Genomic DNA, 22852 nt, shown 5'->3' on the forward strand with positions numbered 1-22852 from the left:
GGGCGGGGCAGGGGTTCCTTTCACCCATCCGAGTTCCAGAACCCTTCTGGGAACCCATGTCACAGGGTCTGGAGTGAAGGGCAAACCACAGCCAGATCTTCAGTGGACCATAAGGGGGAGCAAAGCCAGGACTCGCAGCGCTGAGGCCCCAACTGTCTCCCAGAGCTGGAGAGAGGCGGGATCTACCAGCGCCCGGCTCAGTGGCGTCTGAATGGCCCACTCCCGTCACCCCCATGTCCCGCTCTCCATGTCCCTCTGTAGCTTCTCCAGCTCAGCAAGTTCCCACCTGCAGTAAAGCCCCGGTGGCCGCCGCCAGACACTGAAGCTGGCTGCGCCCCTGGTGCTTGGTGCCTGGAGACTCACCCGGCACGCGACCCTGCCTGCCCCACTCCCTGGCCCAGCTGAGCACGGGACCGCCCGCAGCCCACAAGGTCTCAACGGCTGAAGTCAGCGACCAAGGCGCCCTGCCTCTCCGCGGACCCCAGCCCATGTACAGCCTGGCCCTCCGCATTTACAAAACCAAGGTAGCAGCTTGGTTTTAGCAAATGAATCTAACCAACTTTGTAGTAGACTTTAAAAGTCTCCCCTTTCACACACCAAAACCTTCAATTCTAATAGTAGTTGAGGTGGAAATTAACCAAGGAGTTCTCTTCCACAGATAACATCTATCAAGCAACCAGACACATGGGTTTTGCTAAATTCTTTTATTTTTGTTTAAATTTTCACTTCAATTTTAATTCTTGAAGAACAGCCTCGACAACATATATCGCACTCATTATAAGAAGCAAAGGGTTATATCAAAAATTATTAGTATAGAATCACAGGAAATCTGGTTTGGAACCAGAAAAAAATACAAAACAGATATAGATACATAGACACAGGACAATTTTTTATAATTATTTGGAAAATGTTATTTTCCCCTAATTCTTGTTTCCTTTTTCTTTATGCGCATACGATGTTTAAATTTTACAAAAAATGAAAATAAAGACTAGTATTTTACAAAATGAATAACAATGTTCAGTGTGTGTGTGTTTCTACATAGGTTTCAGTCCACTTCCATATGTGTTGTTCCTGTACAGAATATATCCACATCCGTCCACAATAAATCCTGGAAGGTCCATTAGTTTCCTTCTGTTTTATTAAAATTCTCATGGTCCTCTCTTCCAATTTGTTTTTCTTTTTTTCACCAGACAGACACAAGGTTCTTTTTTTCTGTTTGTTTTGTTTTTCCTCGCCAACGTGCTCATAGATCTGATCCTAAAAGAGTCTCTTTTTCCCATGCTTTGTAGCTCGGGTTGTATTTCTGCTGGGTGGGCTGCTCCTGTCTCGGCCCTCCTCCCTCCCGCCCGGCCTGCCTGGCCCGCTGCACTTCCCGGTGTCCCCGCGGCTTTGGAGTCCTTGGCCCAGGTGGGTCCTCTGAGTCTCTAGGGGGACGGGGCAGGTGGGAAGCGCCCAAGGTCTAGGAGCACTGGATGGACATGTAAGGCCAGTTGAAGCTGCTCCCAGACAGTAACATATCGCGGATGAGAGTTTCGATGGGGGTTTTACCTACCAAACGGACGAAGAAGAGCTGCTCGATGACGGAGGAGGACACGGTGCGCAGCGAGGGCAGTCGCAGCAGCAGTTTGCCAAAGCGGCTGGGCTGGTTGGGGTACTGGCTCCTCACGTACTCCTCCAGTGCGCACTGCGACTTCTCCTGCAGGCTCTCGATGTGGGCCGCATCCGACAGGCCACAGGCGTCTGCCCGAGCAGCCACAGGAAGGAAAGACAGGGAAAGGGACCACACAGTTAGGCTGACAAATAGCAAAGGTGCAAATAAGCCATCAATTTTTTTTTAAGGAGAAAATGGAAAATAAAAAAGAAGTAAAAGAGAAAAGAAAAATTCACCCGCTATACCTCTCCATCCCCTTCTTCATTCCCTCCTCCCCAGCCCCCAATACAATACAAATAAAAATAAATCAAACCTCCACCAAGCCTAGGGGAGCTGGAGAGAGAGGCACACATGCAGAGGCAGCAACCTCTCTAGTCCCTTTGTTTTTCCTCTTTCACCTTTGGATTAAATAATGTACAATGCTGGAACCATGTTTGCTGTGCTTAACAACCTGTCCTCGGCCTGCAAGGGAGCATCTTTTTGGCCGTGCTCATTAACTTTTGCCCCGTTTGCCTCTGATTTGGGGGTGTTCAGTACCCCTTAGGAAATATGCAGCCTGCGGCAGTTCTTAAAGGATTCCTGGAGTCCCCTCTCAAACCCAAATGACCCCAACCAGAAACCTCAAGGAGAACCTAGATTGTGTAGTGAACAAACACATGGGAGGGGGCAAGGAATCATGGGCTGGCAGTGTCTGGAATCAGATGAAGCCCATGCTTTGGCAATATAGGATTTGAGATCCATTATCTATTCAGGAAAGGACTCTGCAGCAAATCCTTGGTGAGGGTGTACACTTCTATCTATACCTTAGATCAAGTAATTGAAAATTGGTCACATCTCTGTAAGCTGTATAATAATCAGGAAGAATATGACTCAGTTACTCCAGGCTGCAGAAAGGCGAAATCTTCAGCAATCAGACACAAAGCTAGGCTACAGGCAGCAGCTGCTGCTGCTTCAGAACTGGGGGGTGGGGGGAGACGTGGGTGGTGGGGAGTTGAGGGGGGACTTGGGGGAGATAAGCTTTTGGTGGCAGGACCAAGGGAGAAAAGGCACCTCCGCACAATGACAGCGCCTCAAAATCTGTGTGCTTAGTTCATGTCAACCAAGGCCCTTCTTGGTCCTCTAAAAGTATTTCAGGACAGCAGATTATACTATATCAACTAACTAGAGGCAAGCATAGGGAGGGAAAGATGGAATAAAAGGAATGGAGTAAAGGCATCCTCTCCTAGTTCAAATACCCACTTGTTTCTTATATTAATAATAAATATTAAAAAAAAAAAACAGGAAGATCACAGAGGAGCCCTTAGCCAGTCAGAAGGTTGACAAGAGATCAAAGGCAGAGTTTGCTAATACATAGATCTGGGAAAAAGTTCATGCATGGCAATGCCCCCAAAATGACATTGTATAATTTTGAATGGGCAAGTGTGACCCTAAGAAGACACAACAAATGATTCAAAGCGAAACCTGTGTCTGCTGAGTTTCTGAGCTTTATGACCTTATATTTCAAGAATTGGGATTTACAAAGCATTCTAACACCTTCATCTACAAGGCTATGGCCTCGAGCAAAAATACAAATAAAACTAGTGATAATTCAAGGACTTCTGAGGCAAGTCCCCTTTGACCTCAGATACAGACTAGGTTCCTCTCAGATGTCTAATTACTCCAGCCAGCCAGTTGGGTATATCCACACTGGTCTGATTTGGGAAGCCAAGTGAGACTTTATGGCTGTCAGGGCCAGGGCAGCAAGAGCTCTGTGGGGCTTTGCTGCTTAGAGAGGGGACCGTGAGTTTGGCCCTGCTTGCTAACCTGGCCCTGATGAATGACCCTCATTCAGACCCAGACCCATATTTACATAGAGCTTGCTTTACATGCATTATCTGCTCGGATGCTTATGGATCATTCTCGGCCCTAGACAATGCAATGTGAAAAGGAACCCTTGGTACCCCGGCAGATTTTTTTTTTTAAGGTCCATATGGCATCCCCTCAGCTCAGTAAAATATCTATCTGACATTTACGATTAGGGTCCCTGGAGTACAAGGTCACTTCCTGACTCCCAAACAAGCGGCTCCAAGAGAGATAAGCCCAGGAAAGGTCTGCCTGGGTCCTGTGCTAGTTGCTTCCATTTCTTCCCTCCTTTGGAGGTGAATGCCTGTAGCTGGGCCTGCCTGCCAGGTACCAGCCAGCTAGCTCTGTGGCTTCCCTCCAGCAGGAGCCCTGGTTCTGGCCTGGCTTCCCAGTCTGGAAATTCATTCACCCCTTTGCAACAGGATTCCCCCAACTGTGGACAGAAGGTATGAGCTCCCAGATCAACTAGGCGGTTGTGGTGACAAAGCTAGGTGACCAGAGGGTGTAATACAGTACATATTTATGCTCCATGAGTTATACCCCAGATAAGAAAATGAGGCAGAATGTGCAAAATCCATGTCACACTTTTTATACGGTAGTGTCAATGTGGGAACTCTCAATATTTCTTCTACAGTGTATGGAAAAGAAATTATGTAAATAAATAACCATTACTGCTCAGGCCCTCCTGGCTTAGCCTTTGTAGTGCAGAGAATGTATTTCATGTTGTGCATTCAGAAGATTTTAGTGTTCAGGAAATATAGATGTAATCAGCTGCTATAACTAGAAATCAAAGTTATTATTGTGCTGAAAATGGATTTATTGTATTTATGTTAACTAGATGGCTCCTTTCAGAGAAAGTCTCATTTATTTGAAGGAATATTTAGGTGTATGAATTAATGAATTTTTTAAAAAGTAAGTTCAGGTCATGACCTAGTCCTTGGATGCAGTCCAGAATATTAAGGATTAAACATACCATCCGGAGGCCAAATGTGAAAACCACCACGGGGGACCCCCGTGCCAGCTTCAAATACTTAGCCAAAGCAAACCACATTGGACAATATGTCTAAAACTGTCTTTTCCATCATTCAAAGTTTGCTTAAAAGTTGGATGACTTTGAGAAGGCTTCCCATGAATTCCCTTCTGGCTAGCAATCAAAACAAGTTTAGTCAAAAGTGGAAATGTGTTGCATGGGGGGGAGGGGGGTGAATTACTACTGACAGCTCTATTTCCATTTTCAGATATTCTGCTTGCAATTTTCCAACAAAACAATGTTATTGTTCATTTCTAGGCACTCCTTGCACCTTGAAGACTTGATTCAAGAAACTTCTTTGGAAAACTTTTTAAATGAACACTTTTCGCAGGAATGTTTTAGTATGGAAAGTTAAAAGGAAAGCATGAATAATTCCACAATGTTTCCCTGCAGCCTACACAGTCCTCACCTCTCTCTGGGAAAGGGCATGAGATTAGCAAAGTCAAGGAGGTTCAAAGAACCTTAGGGGGTATAAGGAAAAGAGAGGAGAGACCTTTCCTGAGAAGACGTCTGTCCAGTTCCAAGTCACATTTCTGCTTCAAGACACCTCGCTGGATGAGATTTTCAAACCCCAGCTTCCCTGACACTGGCTTGCTTCCTGATGAATTTGGCTAAAGAGCCTGGTAGTAGAGAGCCAGCCAGGCCCCAGGCCTGCCAGAGCTGAGGCAGCCTGGTTGCTGCTTCCCAGGCTCTTTGTCACTTTTGAAAAACACGTTTCCATCAAGAAGACTTATTAAGATAAAATGCATTCAAACACAGAGGAGGCTATTCCATAAATCTTCCATTTGTTTTAAGGTTTGCACTTTATCCTCTTGGAAAGAATAACTCCCTCTCTCACTAGCAGACCTGCATTTGCACTGAAAGTAAAAGGGGGGCAGTCCAAGTCCATTGCTCTGGCCACCCTGCATACAAATGAGATGCTCTTGTCTAAATAAATTATCTGCTGTTCAGATCGATATTAATACTACATTTGCTACATTACAATATTGTGCAAATTTAAGAGTAATTTTAATACAATGTAAATACGATTCTTCACGCATGAAAGCCAAGAAATATTGATAGATTATACCATTGCTTACTGTTCAACAAGGCCTTATGAAAGGGATTTTGCTATTCCTGTTCAAGAATGGTTTTAATTTGGCCATTGGAAAGCCTGGCTCCAGGATAGATTTATTAGGATGGTTTATTTGTTCTCCGAATGGAGGAATTTAAAACAATACTGCCAATAATGGTGGTAAAACTGCAGCTAACCCTACTCACAGTGGGCAGGGCCCAAGACCCAGTCTAAGCAGCACTACTTTCCACCAGCGTCCTCTCTGGCTTTGTTTCTATTTCTCCCCATTACCTGCTGTCCTGGGTGTTTACAGGTTACCATAATAAAAAGCGGGCAATGTTCTCAGAGGCTCAGACCAGAGCCCTTCAAAGGAAACGTTAATGCACTTTCCTGGAAGTTAATTTGAACCATCTATCATAAGAGAAATTGTTAACATGCATGTTACCACTGCCTACACATAATTTGATATTTTTTAAGGCACTCTGTTAAATTTCCAATGTTCATGTGTTTTGCATAGCTTTGGAATTCACCTTCAGGCGGGGAATCCTCCCATACTTGCGGGTCCTACAGCATTGCTTTTGTTTTTTATCTTTCTTGTTTAGATCGAATCCATTTTTTACGACCCTCAATAACCTCAGCAACTGCAAACATGAATGGTTTCCGATAAGGGAAAATCAGGCAGCGATAAAGCGGGATTATTTATGATTTATTTGTGCGTATTCTTCTCTTTCCACCTCTCTCTGTGTCTCTCTGTGTCGGGAAACTCATTCAAGGAGCGTGCCACACAGGGTAAGAAGCCACATTCCCACGTTCTCTTCCTTCACTCTCCTCCCCCAGAAACGCTGAGCTCTGGCTCACACATAACACGCACCACACACAGACACACACACACAGACACACACACACACACAGACACACACACACACACGCGCGCGCGCAGCCAGACGGATCCACAGCACCGCCCCCCCCCACCCGCCTCAGACACACACCCTCGGCAGCCGCGGCCCCACGTAGGGGTCCGGGCGACTAGGCCCCGCCGCCCGCCGGCCGGACCCGCGCCGCCTCGGTTCCCGCACCGCCGCGCTCCCAAGATGGCAGCGGCGCGGCCGGCCGGTCACCGCGCGGGGATCACAGACCTGGGCCAGGCTCAGTGTCCAGCGAGGGCCCGGCCCGCCCCGCACCGGCCGCGCGGGAGGCTCCGAAGGCCAGGCCCGGGCGGCGCGGGGCCTGTGCTCGCTGCCGGCGCGGCCTGCCCTCCCCGCGATCGCAGCCTCACCTGACGTGAACAGCACGATGGCTTTGAGGCAGCTGTACTCGGCCGAGTCGACGTGCAGCGCCTTGAGCTTCTCCACCTGCTCCTGGAAGATGCGGATGTGGTCCATGAAGGCCACGACGCGGTCGGCGGACATGGGCGAGGCATGCAGGCCGGCAGCGGCCAGCAGCGGCGCCACGTGCAGCGGCATAGAGCACTGGGCCGCGTTGAGCACGAACAGCTCGCTCCAGGTGAGGCGTAGCAGGGACACCTGGTCGGTGATCTGCAGATCCGGGAAGAAGGGGATGTTGCGGGCCCACTCGACGGCGCTGAAGAGCAGGCGCGCGGCCAGCTCGCAGATGTTCTCGATGCCCATAATGTTGTTGGGCTGCATGCACTGGCTGCCGTAGCGCGACGTGGGGTAGGGCTCGGCGCGCAGCAGCAGCGAGATGTAGCCGGACAGGTAGCAGTGGCCGTTGAGGGGGTCCCCGTTGGTGAGTGCGTACTGGCCTGGATTGGGCTGGGTTGGAGGCATTCTTCCTCGCTGAACCGCTGACAAAAAGAAAGAGAGAAAAGAGGCAATGTGCATCCAGGGAGCTTGCGAACATTGCCGCGCCGCAGCGTACCCAACACAATGCAGAAGCTCTTCCCGCAGCCACACGCGCCCCGCGCATCTTCTCCGGCTCGCTCTCACAGTCCACACCGCTAGGAGATCTGGGGTGAGGCCCTCCAGCTCCATAGCTCGATGTGTCCAGCCACTGCCTGAGCCCCTGGCCACCTCAACCCCGCCGGAGCTAGGCCTGACCCAGGGCCCCAACCCTGGCAAGGTCAGGAAAGTGTCATCCAACCCCTAAGCCACCACGGGGGAACACACAGATAAATGAAACCCCACTCACCCCTCCAGAATGGAAAAAAAAAAAAAAAATCAGGGTTAAAAAAAAAGGCGAAACCGGAGAAAGGTTGTGGTTCTAGGCAAATGCCTAGCGGCCTCCTCATTTGCAAGCAAGCAGCGTTTTGCTGATAAAACGTTTCTCTTAAAATGCTATAGAATAATTCTTAAAATAGACACAAGTTACATATCCTACTAACCACTTACAACTTTTGAGTAGAGAACAAGTATCCTGCACCCCTCCCTTCTCCCCTCCTCCCCGTCGCCCCATACAAAGTTCTCACTATTAAAAGCAATAGAAAATTGAAAATTTTCAAGAAAAAAAGTTGAACTTACAGTAGCCAAACATTATTGAAAAAAGCAGGAAATATAATTAATGTCTGTCCTGCGCGGTGCCACTGCAACCTGCAGCCAGCTTTTGCCCAGTGAATGCACGAGCTTTCAACTGCAAAAACACTGGATTCATTAACCATCTGAATGCAAAACGTAAGCATGCTTTGAGTTCTTAAAGCTGACCAAAGTTTTTTTTTTTTTTTTTTTTAATGTGTATGTTTTACTTCAACAGTGCCAGCGTTTTAAATTGCCATATAAACAAAGACAACTTTAGGAAAAGTTAGGGCTACTGAACTCTCCTCCCAACAAATTAATATAGATATGTTCATGTACATGTGGCTGTCTTATTTCAGGTTTTGCTCTATTTTCTTAAGTTTGCTTTGATTCTAATTTTAATGCAAGTTCCAGTGCAATTGAAGCTCTTGAAACATAATGGCTAGAATACTTTTTTCTAATTATAGTTTTGAACTTGGCAGTTATTTTTCAATTGAGAGTACAATTCAAAGTTTTTTTTTTTTTCAGATGCCTACAAAATCTCCCTGGAGCTAGAAATGAAGTAGTCATATTTGTCTGCTCCTTGAGATCTGAAGGAATTCAATTTCTTTTCTTGTGGCATATAAAATATAATTTTAAAGTCAATTACAAGAAGGAGTAATCTGCATTCTGCAAAATTGACTGGTTCGCTAATTTGACTATAAGACATCTTTAATGATTGTCAAGAGATAAACTTTAACTGTAAACGGCTAAATATATTTATAAGAAAAGTACTGCATCTTTTGCCACATGAACATGAAGCATATCCAAATACATCAAAAGTTGTTTTTTTAAAAAAACAAACCCATACAACAGAGGGATTAAATGATGTGGAAGCTCATGCCAGCTGCAGTCTATGCATTATGGCCAAATCAGAAGGATCGGTAAATGCCGTTGTAAATTGTAATTTGTATGCAGTATTTAAGCAGAGGGTGGAGTTTGATGAAGAAATAAAACGAGTATCATGCTTTAAAAAAATGACACAACTATGAAAGCACGGTTCAGTCACAAACTTTCCTTTCAAAGTAGAGGGGTGAAAACAAGGCCACAGCTCTGGAGGAGGCGGCCCCAGCTCCGTGAAGAAGAGAGGGAACCAGTGAACGGGCCAGAAGCCCCCCTTCCCCCCTAATTAGACCTACAAGTGCAATAAATCTCACTCCTCTTTTTCCGAGCTAAGCTTCCAAAAGGACGATGGCAGCAATGAATCTATGGTTCAGAGTACTCCAGCCCTCAGCCCTCCCCCATTTTAAATAAAGGGTATGAAGAGGTGGAGGGAAAAGTGGAATGAAAAAAAAAACCACAGAAACAGAGTTTTCTGGGGGAAATAAGCACCCCTCCCCAAGTTCATGCCAGCACAGCCCCAAGCAGCCTCACGCACACGCGGGAAAGAGACACACACCGAGCACATCCAAGACAGAGGGAAGAAGGGGATTTTAAGCCACAGCTCACGATCTCAGGGACACAATCCTGAGCAGGCAGCGGGCGGGGTGGGGGAGCCGGGGAGATGAGCGCAGGCCGGGAGGGGGAGGCAGCGGCAGCGAGCTGGGGAGGGCGGGGGGAGACGCCGAGGGAGGAAGGCAGCCGGGAGAAGGAAAGCTGGGACGGGCCGGGACCACAGGAGCCCCAGCCCCACACAGCAACCACCCGGGCGAGAAAGAAAGAAAGAGCCAGGGAGGCGGGCGAAGCGCGGGGAGAGAAGCAGAGAAGAAATATTCACCTTCCCGCCTCATGCCCACTTTGAGGCACTTCTTGAGGCGGCAGTATTGGCACTGGTTGCGGTGGTGCTGGTCGATGGGACAGTTCCTGTTGGCACGGCATGTGTAAGTTAAGTTCCTGCGGACGCTCCTCTTGAAGAAACTTTTGCAGCCCTCGCAGGTGAATTGGCCGTAGTGCTTGCCGCTCGACTTGTCCCCGCACACCACGCACTCGATGTGCTGCTGGCTCTGGCCCGAACCGGGCGGGCCCTGGCCCTTGTCCCCCGCCGTGCCGGGGGTGGCGGGCGCTCCGGGCTGGCCCGGGGTCTGCGGCGTGTGCGGCGCGCCCGAGCCCGCCTGCTGCTGCTGCTCGCCGGCGCCGCCGCCGCCGCCGCGGGCCGCCTGCGCTGCGGGGTTGGGGCCGCCGGGGTTGCCCCCGGCCACGTCGTCCTGCGGATCTCGCCAGCTGCTAACTACCATTGCCATATCTTTGGGCCCGGGGAGCGCTGGGGGGAGCCGAGCTGCTCGCCGAGGGCCGCGGGGCGCGCGGGCGCGCTGGGAGGGGAAGGGGAAGGGGAAGGGGGGAGGGGGAGGGGGCGGGGGGCCCGCCGGGCGCCCCGGGGTCGCAGGAGCCGAGCCCGAGCCGGGCACCGGCCGCTGCCTCCGCCGCCGCCGCCGCTGCCGCCGCTACTGCCTCGGCCGCCCCGCTGCTGCTGCGCGCCCGCCCGCCCTGCTGGCGTTTTGTTGTGGTTCCTGCTGTTTTCTTTCTCTCTTTTTGCAGCCCCCCCAGGCTCTCAGGCTCCCCCCCCAACACCCCTGCTCCCCTCGCCCGCTCCCCCCGCGCTCCGTTCCTGGGGGGGCCGCGCTCTCCTTCCCCCCTCCCCACCCCCCGGCGAGCAAGCTCCCTTCTCTCGCTTTTTTCTTCTTCCCCAAGTTGCAAAATCAGAAATGGCACAGGCGGCAGCCGGGAGCGGCGCGGGGCGCAGCGCCGGGGGCGGCGGGCATGGGCCACGGCGCGCGCACACACTCGCCCTCCGCCTCGCCCGCACCCCCGCGCACACACACACTCGCACACACAGTCGCTCACCCGCGCCGGGCGCCCGCCCGCCGGCCGCTCGGGCTACGCGCAGCGCGCGGGCTGAGCCGACATAGAGGAAGCCGGCGAGGGCGGAGGCGGCGGCGGCGGCGGCGGAGGAGGAGGTCGCGGCTGCAGGCGCCGCTGGAGCTGCCGCCGGAGCTGCTGCGGCGAGCGCCGCTGGAGGAGCCGGGGCCCGGGCCGGAGTCCGAGCAGCAGTCGGGGCCGCAGCCGGAGCGCGAGCGGAGGCCGGGGCCGCCCGCGCCGCCGCCGCTGTCCCGGCGGGAGCCCTCGCCGGGCTCGGGAGTGCGGGGAGCGCGGTGAGCCGAGCAGGGTGCTGGGCGAGGCTGCCGGCGGCGATCAGGGCGCGCGGGTGTCGGGGGGCCAGGTCCAGGGCCGGACGCAGCCAGCCATTCAGGAAGGCAGCGCTGGAGAGCGGGAGGCAGCCGGCGAGGAAGATCACACACTTTGCTCTTTTTGTTGTGCCGGTGGCGCCGGGCTCTCGCTGCCTTCTTCTTTCGGGAGGTGACGGAAGGGGGAGAAAAATACGGGATAATTCACGCCGGCGACGAATTCACAGCGAAATAGAAAAAATAAAAATCAGAAGAAAATAATTGCCAAAAAAAGGAAAAAGGAAAAGCGAGAGAGACATCCAAAGTAGGTCGAATAAATAATCCTCTTCTTTTCCTCTTTCTTGCTCCTTCTTCTGCTTCTTCTGCTATAACACACAGAGCTAGTTAAAAAAACCCTGGAGATCGCCCAAAAATGTTCTTTTTTTAGTATTTTAAATAAGTGCTCTTCAGCCGGCAACCAACACCCTCCCTCCAAAAAAAATCATATATGTATAAAATAACGATAAGAAGAATACGAAGGGGGTGCCTCCTCCTCCTCCTCCTCCTCCTTTTTTTCTTTAAGTTTAGCCCTCTCTCTTCTGCAGGAATGGAGTAAAAGAGACAAGGAGGAGGGAGAAAAAGGAGAGAAAGAAGAAGAAGAAGGGGAAAACAACTAGTAGAATATGTAAGAAAAGAGAAAGGAGAGAGAGAAGAGAGGTTCAGAGAAGAGAGGAGAGAGAGAGAGAAGAGAGGAGGGAGAGGGGGGAGAAAGAGAGGAGAGAGAGAGAGGAGAGAGAGAGAGAAGAGAAGAAGAGAGAGAGAGAGACCCAAAAATTGAATGCGTTTAAACGGGAGGACTCGCAGAGCAATGTTTCCGAAAGGGGGATCTGCGCGAATGTCTGTATATAGTGAACTTTGACACTACTATTGAAACTGACACGTTTCTATGGAGATCGCTGCCTTATATGGAGCTCGTGTCAAGGAGCCAAGAGAAGGGCTGCTGGCAACTGATAATCAAAGGCGACTGACTGGTCAGAGCCCTGAATCGGGGGGAGAGAAAATGGGAGGCTAAGGTTAGCCAAGCCTCCTGCACGCCATTGGTTGGAGAGCCCCTCCCCCCTCCTCTTTTGCTTTCTGTCTCTCCCCCCCTTAGCTACCTACAGACTGGGATGGTGTGGGGAGGAGGAGAGAAAGTGAGGGAGGGGGGTGTGTTTCTGACAAGCGCAATTTACATTGAGATCGCCCTGCGCTGCTATTTACTCTGAGACCTGATTAGTATGGGTCGTCTATGGTCACACACACACACACACTTACGCTCACACCCCGGAGGGGGAAGGGATGACGAGGGGGAGAACGCCTAGCGATGGGCAAAAGGAGAATTAGAGGGAAATTATTTTGATTTCTTCTGAAAAGTTTTTAAAATTAGGTTTTATGAGCGTGAAGAGAGTGTCATTGAAAATGTTTGGAAAAATTTTTAATGGGAATGAAACCCCCACCAGTTTAATGATTCGTGAAACATACTGGATTTGGATTGTTTTCTTCTCTCACATATAAGCACAATCCAAGTCTGGATTCTGCTCATTTTGTATCCTTTTTAGAAACAAGTAGAAACAAGGTAGGGTCTTCCTTTTTTTTTGATCCAAAGTATACCTTGGTTTAAAAGGTTTAATGACGACAAAGCACACTCCTGGAATTTGCAGCTATTGCCACAAATTCGATCGGAATCAAGGGTTCCTATTTATCCCAAAGATGATTTTTAAAATAAACTTTCCAATCAATCCAATTTTTCCTTCTTCTTCTTCTTCTTCTTTCTTTCTTTTTTTTTTTTAATCACCTGGCTGTTCCAAACTCCAACAATGCTTCAATGATTATTAATAAAACAGTAGTAAGTCCCCATATTGTTGCGGGGTGGGGGGAGATTAGTGTGGCCAAGTCAGTCCCGGGAAAAGAGCAAACAAACGAGAAGATGGGGGGGAGGCGGAGAGGGAGAGAGAAAAGGGGGAGGGGGAGACAGAGACAGAGAGGAGAGGAAAGGAGAGAGAGGAGAGAGAGAGCGCGAGATATTGAGAGAGAGAAGAGAGGGGAGAGAGAGGGGGGAGAAAGGAGAGAGGAGAGAGAGGAGAGAAAGGAGAGAGAGGAGAGAGAGGAGAGAGAGGAGAGAGAGAGAGAGAGAGAGACCCCGATTCCTGAAGGTGATTGGTCGCGGGAGGAGGGGCAGGCGGGAGGAGCGGGTCCCGCAGCGGGGCTTGCAGGAATCGCTGGCTCCGGCTGCCACCTAGCGGACGGGAGCCGCTCCCGGGCGGCACACAGCCGAGTCCCTCCTCCCCTCCCCGCAGGCAGCCTGTGCCTTTTCTCCAAACGAAGACAGCACTTTGAAAATTCTTTCAATGGATTTTTTTTTCCTTGAAAGATCGTACTGGGGGAAAATGATACTTCTATTAGTTACATATTCTCCAATCGCATACTCGCACCCCCCTCGTTTTGAGATCGCTCCCCTAGGCAGGCTCAGGCGGGCGCGGAGCGGCGCGGAGTGACAAAGCCGCCGCTGCCGCCGCCGGGGGTGGGAGCCGCGCTCGCCCGCCCGCCCCTCGACTCGCGAGGGCGTAAAAGTTTGTCTCAGCTCGAGCATTCCTAGCGCCAACACGCCCTCAGGTAAAGGTGGAAGTAAATGGCCACGCTGTATTGACAGAGGTAGGGTTTGTTTTTTAATACTCGTTCTCACTTTAAGTCTCACCAGGGAGGGGTTTGGGAAGCACTGCGTGTTTGGGGGACGTTTTGCGCTTCCTGGTCTCTCCAGCCTACAAGTCGGGAGTCGGCGACCGCTTAGTGACGAGCGATGATTTTAAAGAGCAGAATAAAAGGCTTTCCCGTGCCTGCCCCACAGCCCCTCCAGCTCGAATAATGGAGAACTGTCAATGCACTCCGCGAGCGGTGGCCCACTGTACGCAGCTGATGGTGAGGAGGCGACTGGGGGTGGCAGGGGCTCCTTGCCCTCGCCCCTATGCCCAAATAAACGCGCAAACGCGCTCCCATCTTCTGGTCAGTTAAAAGGTGAAACGAACACGATTAAAATAGACCAAAAGAAAAGAAAGAAAAGAAAACCTTTCTATGTACAGATTCTAAATCGTACTCCCCATACAGTCAGAGGCAGGGAGTCGAGGGCAGAGGCAGCAGGCGGAGAGAGGGAGATAGGGCGAGGGAAGGAGAACGCGAAGAGAGACGAAGGGAGTGGGAGACCAGCGACAGCGAGCGCCAGGGCACCGCAGGCACACTGGATGCCCGGTCCGCCGGCCCAGCCGCCCTCGGACCCTGGACCGTGCGTCGTGGGCACCAGAAACGAGATTCGGCCAAATCCTGCCTCACCAGGCAAGTAACGCAATGGTTATCGTTTCTCTTGAACTTGGGGTTGGTAACGGGCAGGGCCGGGAGGCAGTCTTGGCTCACACGGCCTCCGCAGGCCGAGAGCAGAGTCTAGGCAGCCAGGGCGGGACGAGGAGAACTTTCCTCGGGGCCTGCTCGGGAGTTGCCCGCGCTCGGCCTCTGTCTCGCCGTAGCGCAAAGGCGAGGATCGCGGCCGCCGCGCCTCCTTGGAGGGGAGGATCGTGCCAGGCGAGCAGCAATCCACATTCAAAACAGGCTGCTCCCACCCCCACCTGCTATTCCCTCTCTCTCCCACGGCGGGAAACGGATGCCCGGGCGGAGGACTGGGACCCGCACGTTTAACACCGGCCCGGCTGTTCCTGCTGGTGCCGAGCGCGACCCGCGGTGGAGCCGGCTGCAGAGTCCGGCCCGGCTGGTCCTTGTGTCCGCGCCTTGCCTGGTTGCGGCCTGAACCTGGCGAGCTTGGCTGCAGCCGCCCACCTGCGGGCGCCGTTTGTAACGCCATCCCCTAATGTAACGCGATCGATGGCTGCCTGTCTGATGTGGGCGATAGTGTCAGCGGATTAAAAGGGACATCGAGCCGCTCTCCCGAGCAGACAACCTGCGGCGGAGGCGAGAGAGCACCGGGATTGGCAGCCTAGCAGCGGAGCCAGACTCCCTGCGCCGCTGCCAGCCGGCTGGGGGCGGGGAGGGGGTCGCCTCCCAGGGATGGGGACAGAGGGGGTTTGTTGAAAGGAAGAGGCTCAATTAAAACCAACAAGAGCGCTTTCCTCCGTGCGGGGCAGGGGCGTGCTTTTGCGTCAGAGGGCGCGCGGGGGGCGGGGGCAGCCGACGCTAGGGACCGCACCCGGGGGTTGGGGGGTCTCGGGAGCGCGGGGGCCTTGCCTAGCTGGGCTGGCCCGGGGTCAGGCCCTGTAGGCGAGGGCCAAGGCGAGACGGGATGAGAGCTGAGCCTGCCCGGGAGCAGCGGCTCCCACCCATCCTTACGGTGGGCTCTCCGTGCCCCCACCGAGCTTTCAAACTTGAAAGAGGCCCCTGGGACCCGGCGTGACCCTAGGGGTGGGGAGAAGTTGGGCCCGCGAGGCCTCAGGCGAAGCCGCCGGCTCCTCCGGAAGGAAGGGGGAGGGTGCAGTCCTCTGTCCTAGTCCCAGGGGTGGGAGTGGGAAGCTGTTGGTGGTGATGCCCGGAGCAGCGGAAGCCCGCGGCTTTTCGGAGGAGGGGAGCGGCTCGCACTCCTACGGGGCATCCGTGCCAACTTTCTGTCACAAGAGGGGGCGGGGAGAAACCAAGGCTTTTCGAGGAGGGCGCTGTCCCCCTCTGGAACTCGTCCGGTCTGAGCGGCACTTAGAGCTCAGTTTCTCTTCGGAAGCCTGTGCTCCCCGAGCGCGGTTGCACACCCACAGGGCGCCCCACTTGTGCTCATGGCCCTGCCTCCAGCAAAAATGTCTTCCCTAGAGGCACTGAGAGGTCAGCTCAGTTCCTGGGAAGCCCTTTCTTTCTCTCTTCAAGGCTCTCGTTTGATACTGGTCCCACTTGGCACACTTGTCCTGGGCCTAATGCGACCCGCACTCAACCAGGAAATAATGATATCTGTTGTTGTGGGGTACGGTACCTAATAGAAAACTGATCATAGTTTTTCAGTGTACTTAGATCCCCCAATTGGGAAATCCTACATACTTGTCCAGGCACGCTGAGCTGCAGGAGCAGAAAACGCAGTTGCAGTGTCCACTTTTCTTTCACCCACCCCATCTTCTTCAGATCTCTCTCCCTCCCTTCTAGGCCAGGCCCTTCACCTCGGAACCTTAAGCTGAGTCTGGACGTGGTTCTTGGACTCGGACCGCTGTGGCAGAGGCCTCAGCATCCTACCCGAGGCCTCCGGCCTGGCCCACCGGGGCTAAGCCTTCTCCAGGGTCTCTCTCTCGGTTTGGCGGGTCTGAGAACTGGAAGGGCCTTGCCAGGGCCTGGGCTCCCGGGAGCCTCCCTTCCTTCCTCTGCCTTCCTGGTCCCCACAGACCTGTTCAGTGCACACTAGATCTTTAGTGTAGTTCCCCCAAAAGGCGATGAGAAGGTACCGCTCCGCTTTGGGAAAGGAATTAGGCTGTAAGCCTATAGTACCCCTTGCGGGCTGCCAGCATCAAGCTCAGCATTAATCACGTTTTAAAAGACATACCAGACAAAGCTTGATCTCTCCCAGCTCGCCACCCAGTAAACTATGATCTGGTGGGAGAGGAAGAGAAGCACAGATCGGTTGGGCTGCACATTCAGGGTTGACTTGCGTTCCAGGCCCCAGAATCCGGATCTAAGCGGACTGTCTAACCTGTTAACATACCCTCTCCCTCTATATCTTTCTTACCACGAGGCTGAACCATTCTTCACTAATTCTATGGGCTTTTTTTGATATTGACATCTTGGTCTCCCGAAAGTCATTCATTTTGGCTTTTTGGTAAGTCACACCGAACAAAAGTGGCCTTGTAAAAACATTTTCTAAATCTAGTTCAAGAGCCATGGGACCCTACAAATGATCAGATATGTGTAGGAAATTCTCTTTTATACCTCTTCCCTACCTCAAAATCGTTAAAAATGGTATTATTCTGTTTAGCAAGACCACAGAACAGAACTAACCCCGTTTTATCGAGCCCATCTGGAGAGATGAACATGCCTGCAATCATTGAGAAAAAGGTCAGTGCCTCTGATCTTGCTGCAGACCTTTCCCAAAGAGCTTATTTGAAAGGTGCCGAATCAATTAGTCTCCCCTGGCATGAGATTAAAGCCAGGAAGGACATAGCTGAAGATGTATTTAAAATGGTCTCGCACAGATCTTTTGGAAGAAAGGGTGGAGAGAGGCGAAGGAATGCCCATCTAATGTTTTGTGATTATTAAAACACAAAACCAAAACAAACAAACTAAACCCCAGCCTATCTCAGAAATCTTTACCCCCAAGACTGAACCCAGCCTATATTGTGGCTGCCCAGTTGTAAAAAGTTCTGCCTTTATCAACAAAAAATCAGGTGGAGAGGCCAAGTTAGGAGTCAGGCTTCTGCTGGACTGCCTAACCTTAGGGTGCACATGTAGTCAAACCATGAACCCAACAGACTCCAGGGTTTACTATCGCTCTGGTAGCCCAGGCATTTCTTCCTTGTTACCTTTGGGTCGAAATGCTCAGAGATAACTGTTATACCTTAGTTTAGCTTTCTATCTCAAACTGGTCATTTAAGGCACGTGTTTTAAACGAGAGATAAGAGAAGCACTTCCCCTTTTGGCCTAGGCCCCCAGTTAGAGGGCCCAGGAGAAGCAGCAGGAGGAAGGATGGCAGGAGAGCAAGCACTGACCTTTAGATGCAAATCAAGCCTTTTTAGAGGAGGAAAAGTGAAAATAATTCTTAGCACACCAGTGAAGCTACAGCCAAATATTTACTTTTTATAAAAATCAAGTCTTAGCTATCTAAATGCATTTATGCAAAAAGAAAAAAGGAAATAATTGAAGACTTTTATGTTAACAAAATGTATTTATTTTAAGTACTCAGCTTGAGTGACGAATAAAACTGCATGGCTATTCTTCCCAGGGAAAATGGATTAGGTTTGGATGAAAGTTGAAGTTTTGAAATGAGTTTGAAGGTTGTTGGAGTACCCTGACAATACAATCAACTGCTCTGTATAATCATTTCCCTTAATAGTTACCTGTCAGAGCACCTATTTCTTCTACTACAGGATTAGCCCATCAGAAGTAGATCTGAGTTGGATATTTCACTGACTAAAGACTGCTCTAATATGTTTAAGTGTTTAATGTCACTTTCTTTACTGCCTATGAGATAAACTAGTGGAAAAGTATTGGCTCGAAAAGCCAGCAGATCTGCTGGTGTTACCAGTCATGCTGCAATTGTATTTACCTATCAGAACGTTGATCTAAATAATAAACCTAACATTTCCTTCTAAACTGTCAGTGGAAAGATATGTTTATTACAATGTCCTCCATCATTGAGGAGAGAGGAGGTTTAGGTAAAGTTTAAATGAAATAAAAAAAGCACAAGCATAGGACACCACTGATATAAACAATAGAACAGTAAACAATTATGCCCTTTGTTATGCTATTTATATTTTATTTACCCATTTCAAAGGTGGAAAATAAACCTAGCCCATCTTTGGGGGGAGTTAATAAAGTATTCCAAATGCATGATCTAACAAAACTCGGAGATCGTTCTATGTTTCATTGTTACCCCCCTGCATAAAATCTTCTGAAGCTGAAAAGAGAAAGGAAAGGGCTTTTGTGTTAGTTGATCCTTGGCTATTCTAGGGCTCAGGTTGGTGTGAAAGGGATGAGGAGGTCACTTGAAATCTCCTTTTGTCTACTCTTATTTTCTCTCTGGATCAGCAACTTTGAATAGACATCATCTAATCGCTCTTAATGGAAAGAAACTATGGGAGCAACAAAAATGCCTTTACTCCAGAAGTGAATACACGCATGTGGACAGCTAGCTGAGCTTTCATAGAACTGAATCTCTGCACACATGTACTTAAAGATTTTTCAGTTCATGGATATATATGTAAATATTTCCCATACATGGTGGCGGGGGTGATTAGGTGGGTTATTTTACCCTTATGCATAAGTATGCACACATGTCTACCTTAGAATTCTCTAACAAGCAAGTCTAGGTGATACTTTCAGCTGACTCTTCATTCAGCTTTTTCATGCCCTCACTCTCTGGGCATATTTAAGTACTGAAAAAAAAAAAAAGGCAAATAATTAAGAACACAATGGACAGGTTTCTCCAGAAGTCATCTTATTTCCTTTCTGTTTTCAACTGGAAGTCACAGTGACAGGAGGATTTCTCTTCAGGGGGAGGAGATTGTGTGACAGGTGGGAGGTAATGGGGCAAGACAAGACCTTTACTTTCAATTTCTCCCCACAGTTTTTTCTTTTTGCTTGGAGTTAAATTGGTTAAAATACAATAAATAGTGGAAAATAAGAGCCTGACATTAGGCAGTTTAAAAGTTTTACATGCTATAGACACATGTCTCCAAATTCTTGAAGCTGAGCAATTAATCATAATTTATTTGAAATAGGAATTATCTTAGTAAGTCTCACATGCTGGTTAAAATGTCCAAGTTGTCTTCTAGGCATTGTTATAGTATTTACTTCAAAAAGAAAAACACCTCCCAGGACATTTAATATGAATGATAATCCAGAAAAGGACATTGGATTTCTAGGACTGAAAGCACTGGGCTTTACCTCCTAAGAGGTGGACACTCCCCCCACCCCATGTTCTTCTCAGTAAAATTCTCATTGCTCCCAGAGCTTGGGACACTTTAATGTAAAATTCCATCAAGGGAATACTTGGTTACTAGGGCTACAAGTTCCCATCTCAATCTGCCAACCTCTCTTCCTCTGGCTCCAGATCGCAGAGACCCTGGGCCGTCAGGGCTGGGACTTGGGGGACACCCCCCTAGGCTGCAGGCGATTGCAGTTCTAAAGTTCGAAGTTGGGTGGGGGAGGACTAATCCCTCTTTAACTCCTCTCCTTCCCACCCTCAATTCTGAACCCCAACGGATATGTTTCCCCGGGTTTCCTAGTGAATAGGAGCATAGGAGCCGCCCTGTCCAATAAAGATTAAATTAAGTAGAAGAATCCCAGCCGCTGGATATTTGGAAGCTCCGGTGGGGCGTCAAACCGACGTTTAACACATTTTTTCCACTCACTGTGCACAAATCCTGGACCTGTTGGGCTTAACTTTTAGAAAGAAAGGAAAAAAAAATATAAGAAAGGAAGGGGAAAAAAATCAAAGAAAGTCACAGAGAAACCCCGCTTTCAAGGGGAAAGTGGCTTTAAACTCAGAGTGGCTGAGGCAGAGGCTGGGCTTCCTGACCTTTCTTTTCTTTTCTTTCCGCGAATCACTCCCAGAGTTGAAGCCTGTCCCCCACTCCCCCAGGGCTCAGAACTTTTCTGTTTTGGCGGTCTGACTCTATGTTTATTCCTTAGGGACGGTGTGGTGGCCCAGGGTCATGACTGGATGTATGGGCAAGGGGTGAGTTGAGAACCCAGTCGCTTTCTCTGTGGTGACAATTTCTAATTTTTTAAATAAAGGTTTTGGTAGCATGAACTGAGCAGTTTTCTCCGGTTACTGTCTAGCAGGAGAAACAATGGTTTTATCTATAGGCTTTCAGCCGCTGGACTACTAACCTTGAAGCTGAGGCCCAGTCGGGTGCCTCCTCCCCCGGGGGCCATCCTGGCCCCCAAATATCGGCTGCTCACTCCCACCTGCTCTTCTAGTCCCCGGGCGCAGTTCAGAGGGGCAAAAGGCAAGTCCCTTCGTGGCAAAGGCTTGTCCATGCAAACACAACATTGAATAAATTAACCTCAAACCAGCTAGTTGGGGTGTAGTAGTTTAGCAGGACTAATTGCAGACAATGGAGTTGAAATGACTTTTCCAATTAGCTGCTGGTTGGAGTTTAGTTGGAGGAACTGTCAGCTCCAACGATGGGTAATTGCTTTATTGCTCACAAAACTATCATCTATTTAGAACATATGTGCTAATTACTCTGGATGGGCGTCGAAAAAGAGACCATAAATCTAATAGCACTTAAAAAGGTCTATGGTGCTTGTAAGCCGCCCCAGCCCCTTGCACATTCTCTCCTGCCCAGGTTGGCGTGATAGATGGCTGTCTTTCAGGAAGAGGAAGGTTTGGACAGGATTCGAGGACGGGATGCTCTGGTCAAATCGCTTGGAGAGAGAGCGTCCCGTGCGTGCTGTGCTGAGGCGATAAATCACTGTCATCAAAACCAGTCCCCTCTTTAGTCGCGCACTTTTCATTTTCGCAAAAGATTACTTTAGAAATCTTTTAATTGGATTATGCTGGGAAATTAATCTCCTTTAGCCTTGGCTAAATTTATTGTGGTCACTGACTGAAGGAAAGCCCTGTCACTGCAGTGAGGGCCATGTCCCCTTGTTCGTTTTTCCTCCGTCTTCCAGGATCTCCCAGTTGCGTGTGACAGTCGTGCCCCAAGTCCTCGGGAGTTACTGGAGTGAGAAAGGGTGGAAAGGCGCATCTGGGCAAAGGCCGCGGAAGTCCCTAGTGAATCCCCTTTGTCCTAAACGCTACGTTTCCGTCCCAGATTCCCTAATTCCATATCCTGCATCCCCACAGCACCTCGCCTTTACCAACAAGGGGTTCTGGAGGCCTGCTGCCGGGAAGGAGTCTGGAGTGGCGGGAAGAGAAAGTGGGGTGTGTCGTGGGAGCACTGCCAGCCAAACTCACTAGTTTGCCCTCTCCCCCGCACTCCCTTTCTGGGCCTTCGGCAGGGAGCTGCGGTCTTGCGAAGACTACTTCTCTGCGCAAAAACGCACAGCTCGTTCTTGGTGTTCTGCCTGGCACAACTCCGGAGACACTTCCCCTTGACGTGCATGGCGCTTGAGGCCGCGGGTCTAGGGCCCTTCTCACTCCTCCTGGCTCCTCTGGCACCTGCGCATTGTCGGGCGGCGACCTCCCTTCCAGCCTCGCCGCCCTGCGCGGTCAGCCTAGTCCAGCGCGACTCCGGCAGTCGCGGGAAGCGGAGGATCCGGCCCCGCCGGCCGCGCCTCTCAGCAGGAGACAACAACATCTGCCTGAAACGGGATACCTACTTTTGCAGCTCATTTGAGCTCTTAATAGCAGCCCTCTGAGGTGTGGTTAATTGATGGGGATAAAGGCGTAATGACTTGACAGGGAGACGCCAATGATCCTTTAATATACTTTTAAAAGAACAACAACCACCCCCAAACACCGGCCTGTCTTTGCTCGGTGGGGGGAAAAGGCAGGGATCTGGAGGCTGGAATAACGGCGCTGGTGGTGCTTGTACCTGAAGCGTCAGTGTGGGGTGAGCCCTGGCTCGCAGGGCTGGGGCACCAGAAAGCGGTCAAGGCGCCCAGCTCGGGCTGACAGCGCGTTGTTGCGTGGCTGCGGGGAGCGAGGAGGGACAGGGAGCCAGCCGAGAGAGCACCGGCTGACAGGTGACCCGGCCGATAGGCGAGGAGGAGCACGGAGCCGGGGGCATGTCGCTTCTCCCTGGGCTCTGCCCCTCTATGAGCCCTTCCCCTACGTGGGGCTGGATACCCACAAGCCGGGTGCCTCTGTCTGCCCGCCCTCCTTGACTAGAGAGACCCCGTATCCAGTATGAGCGACATCGTCAAGTGGCCGGCGGGAACAGGGGGGGTTCCGCTGCCTGGACAACCGCAGGCCCCAGCGCCAAGACAGAGGCACGCGCTCGTGTAGTGTGTGTACGTGCGCGTGCGCGCAAACCGCCCCGAAACGCACAG

At 50.8% G+C, this 22852-nt stretch overlaps 1 protein-coding gene and 1 long non-coding RNA gene across 5 annotated transcripts in view; one reads left to right on the forward strand and one right to left on the reverse strand.

Annotated features, from left to right (window-relative positions):
- Positions 1-689: 689 nt before the first annotated feature.
- NR2F1 (nuclear receptor subfamily 2 group F member 1) lies at positions 690-22672 on the reverse strand. Of its 3 annotated transcripts, none has more exons than XM_032156832.2 (3): positions 9802-10485; positions 6854-7381; positions 690-1740 (listed from the first exon to the last, which is right to left on the reverse strand). In XM_032156832.2, the coding sequence occupies exons 1-3, from the start codon at positions 10262-10264 to the stop codon at positions 1460-1462; spliced, it is 1272 nt and encodes a 423-aa protein (XP_032012723.1). In that variant the 5' UTR covers positions 10265-10485; the 3' UTR covers positions 690-1459. The 3 variants fall into 3 exon arrangements, with proteins under 3 accessions (XP_032012723.1, XP_032012724.1, XP_058296702.1); XM_032156833.2 differs by lacking the exon at positions 9802-10485 and adding an exon at positions 8055-8199; XM_058440719.1 differs by lacking the exon at positions 9802-10485 and adding an exon at positions 22396-22672 and having other exon boundaries at positions 759-1740.
- The window catches only part of LOC116471004 (uncharacterized), a 172658-nt gene continuing 163033 nt past the window's right edge, over positions 13228-22852 (forward strand). For both annotated transcript variants that reach the window (XR_009214091.1, XR_009214092.1), the window contains exon 1: positions 13228-13876. This is a non-coding gene — a long non-coding RNA (uncharacterized LOC116471004). The remainder of the gene's footprint in view (positions 13877-22852) is intronic.

This window comes from Hylobates moloch, unplaced genomic scaffold (assembly GCF_009828535.3).
Source record: "Hylobates moloch isolate HMO894 unplaced genomic scaffold, HMol_V3 SCAFFOLD_6, whole genome shotgun sequence".
In the NCBI taxonomy this organism is placed as follows: domain Eukaryota; kingdom Metazoa; phylum Chordata; class Mammalia; order Primates; family Hylobatidae; genus Hylobates; species Hylobates moloch.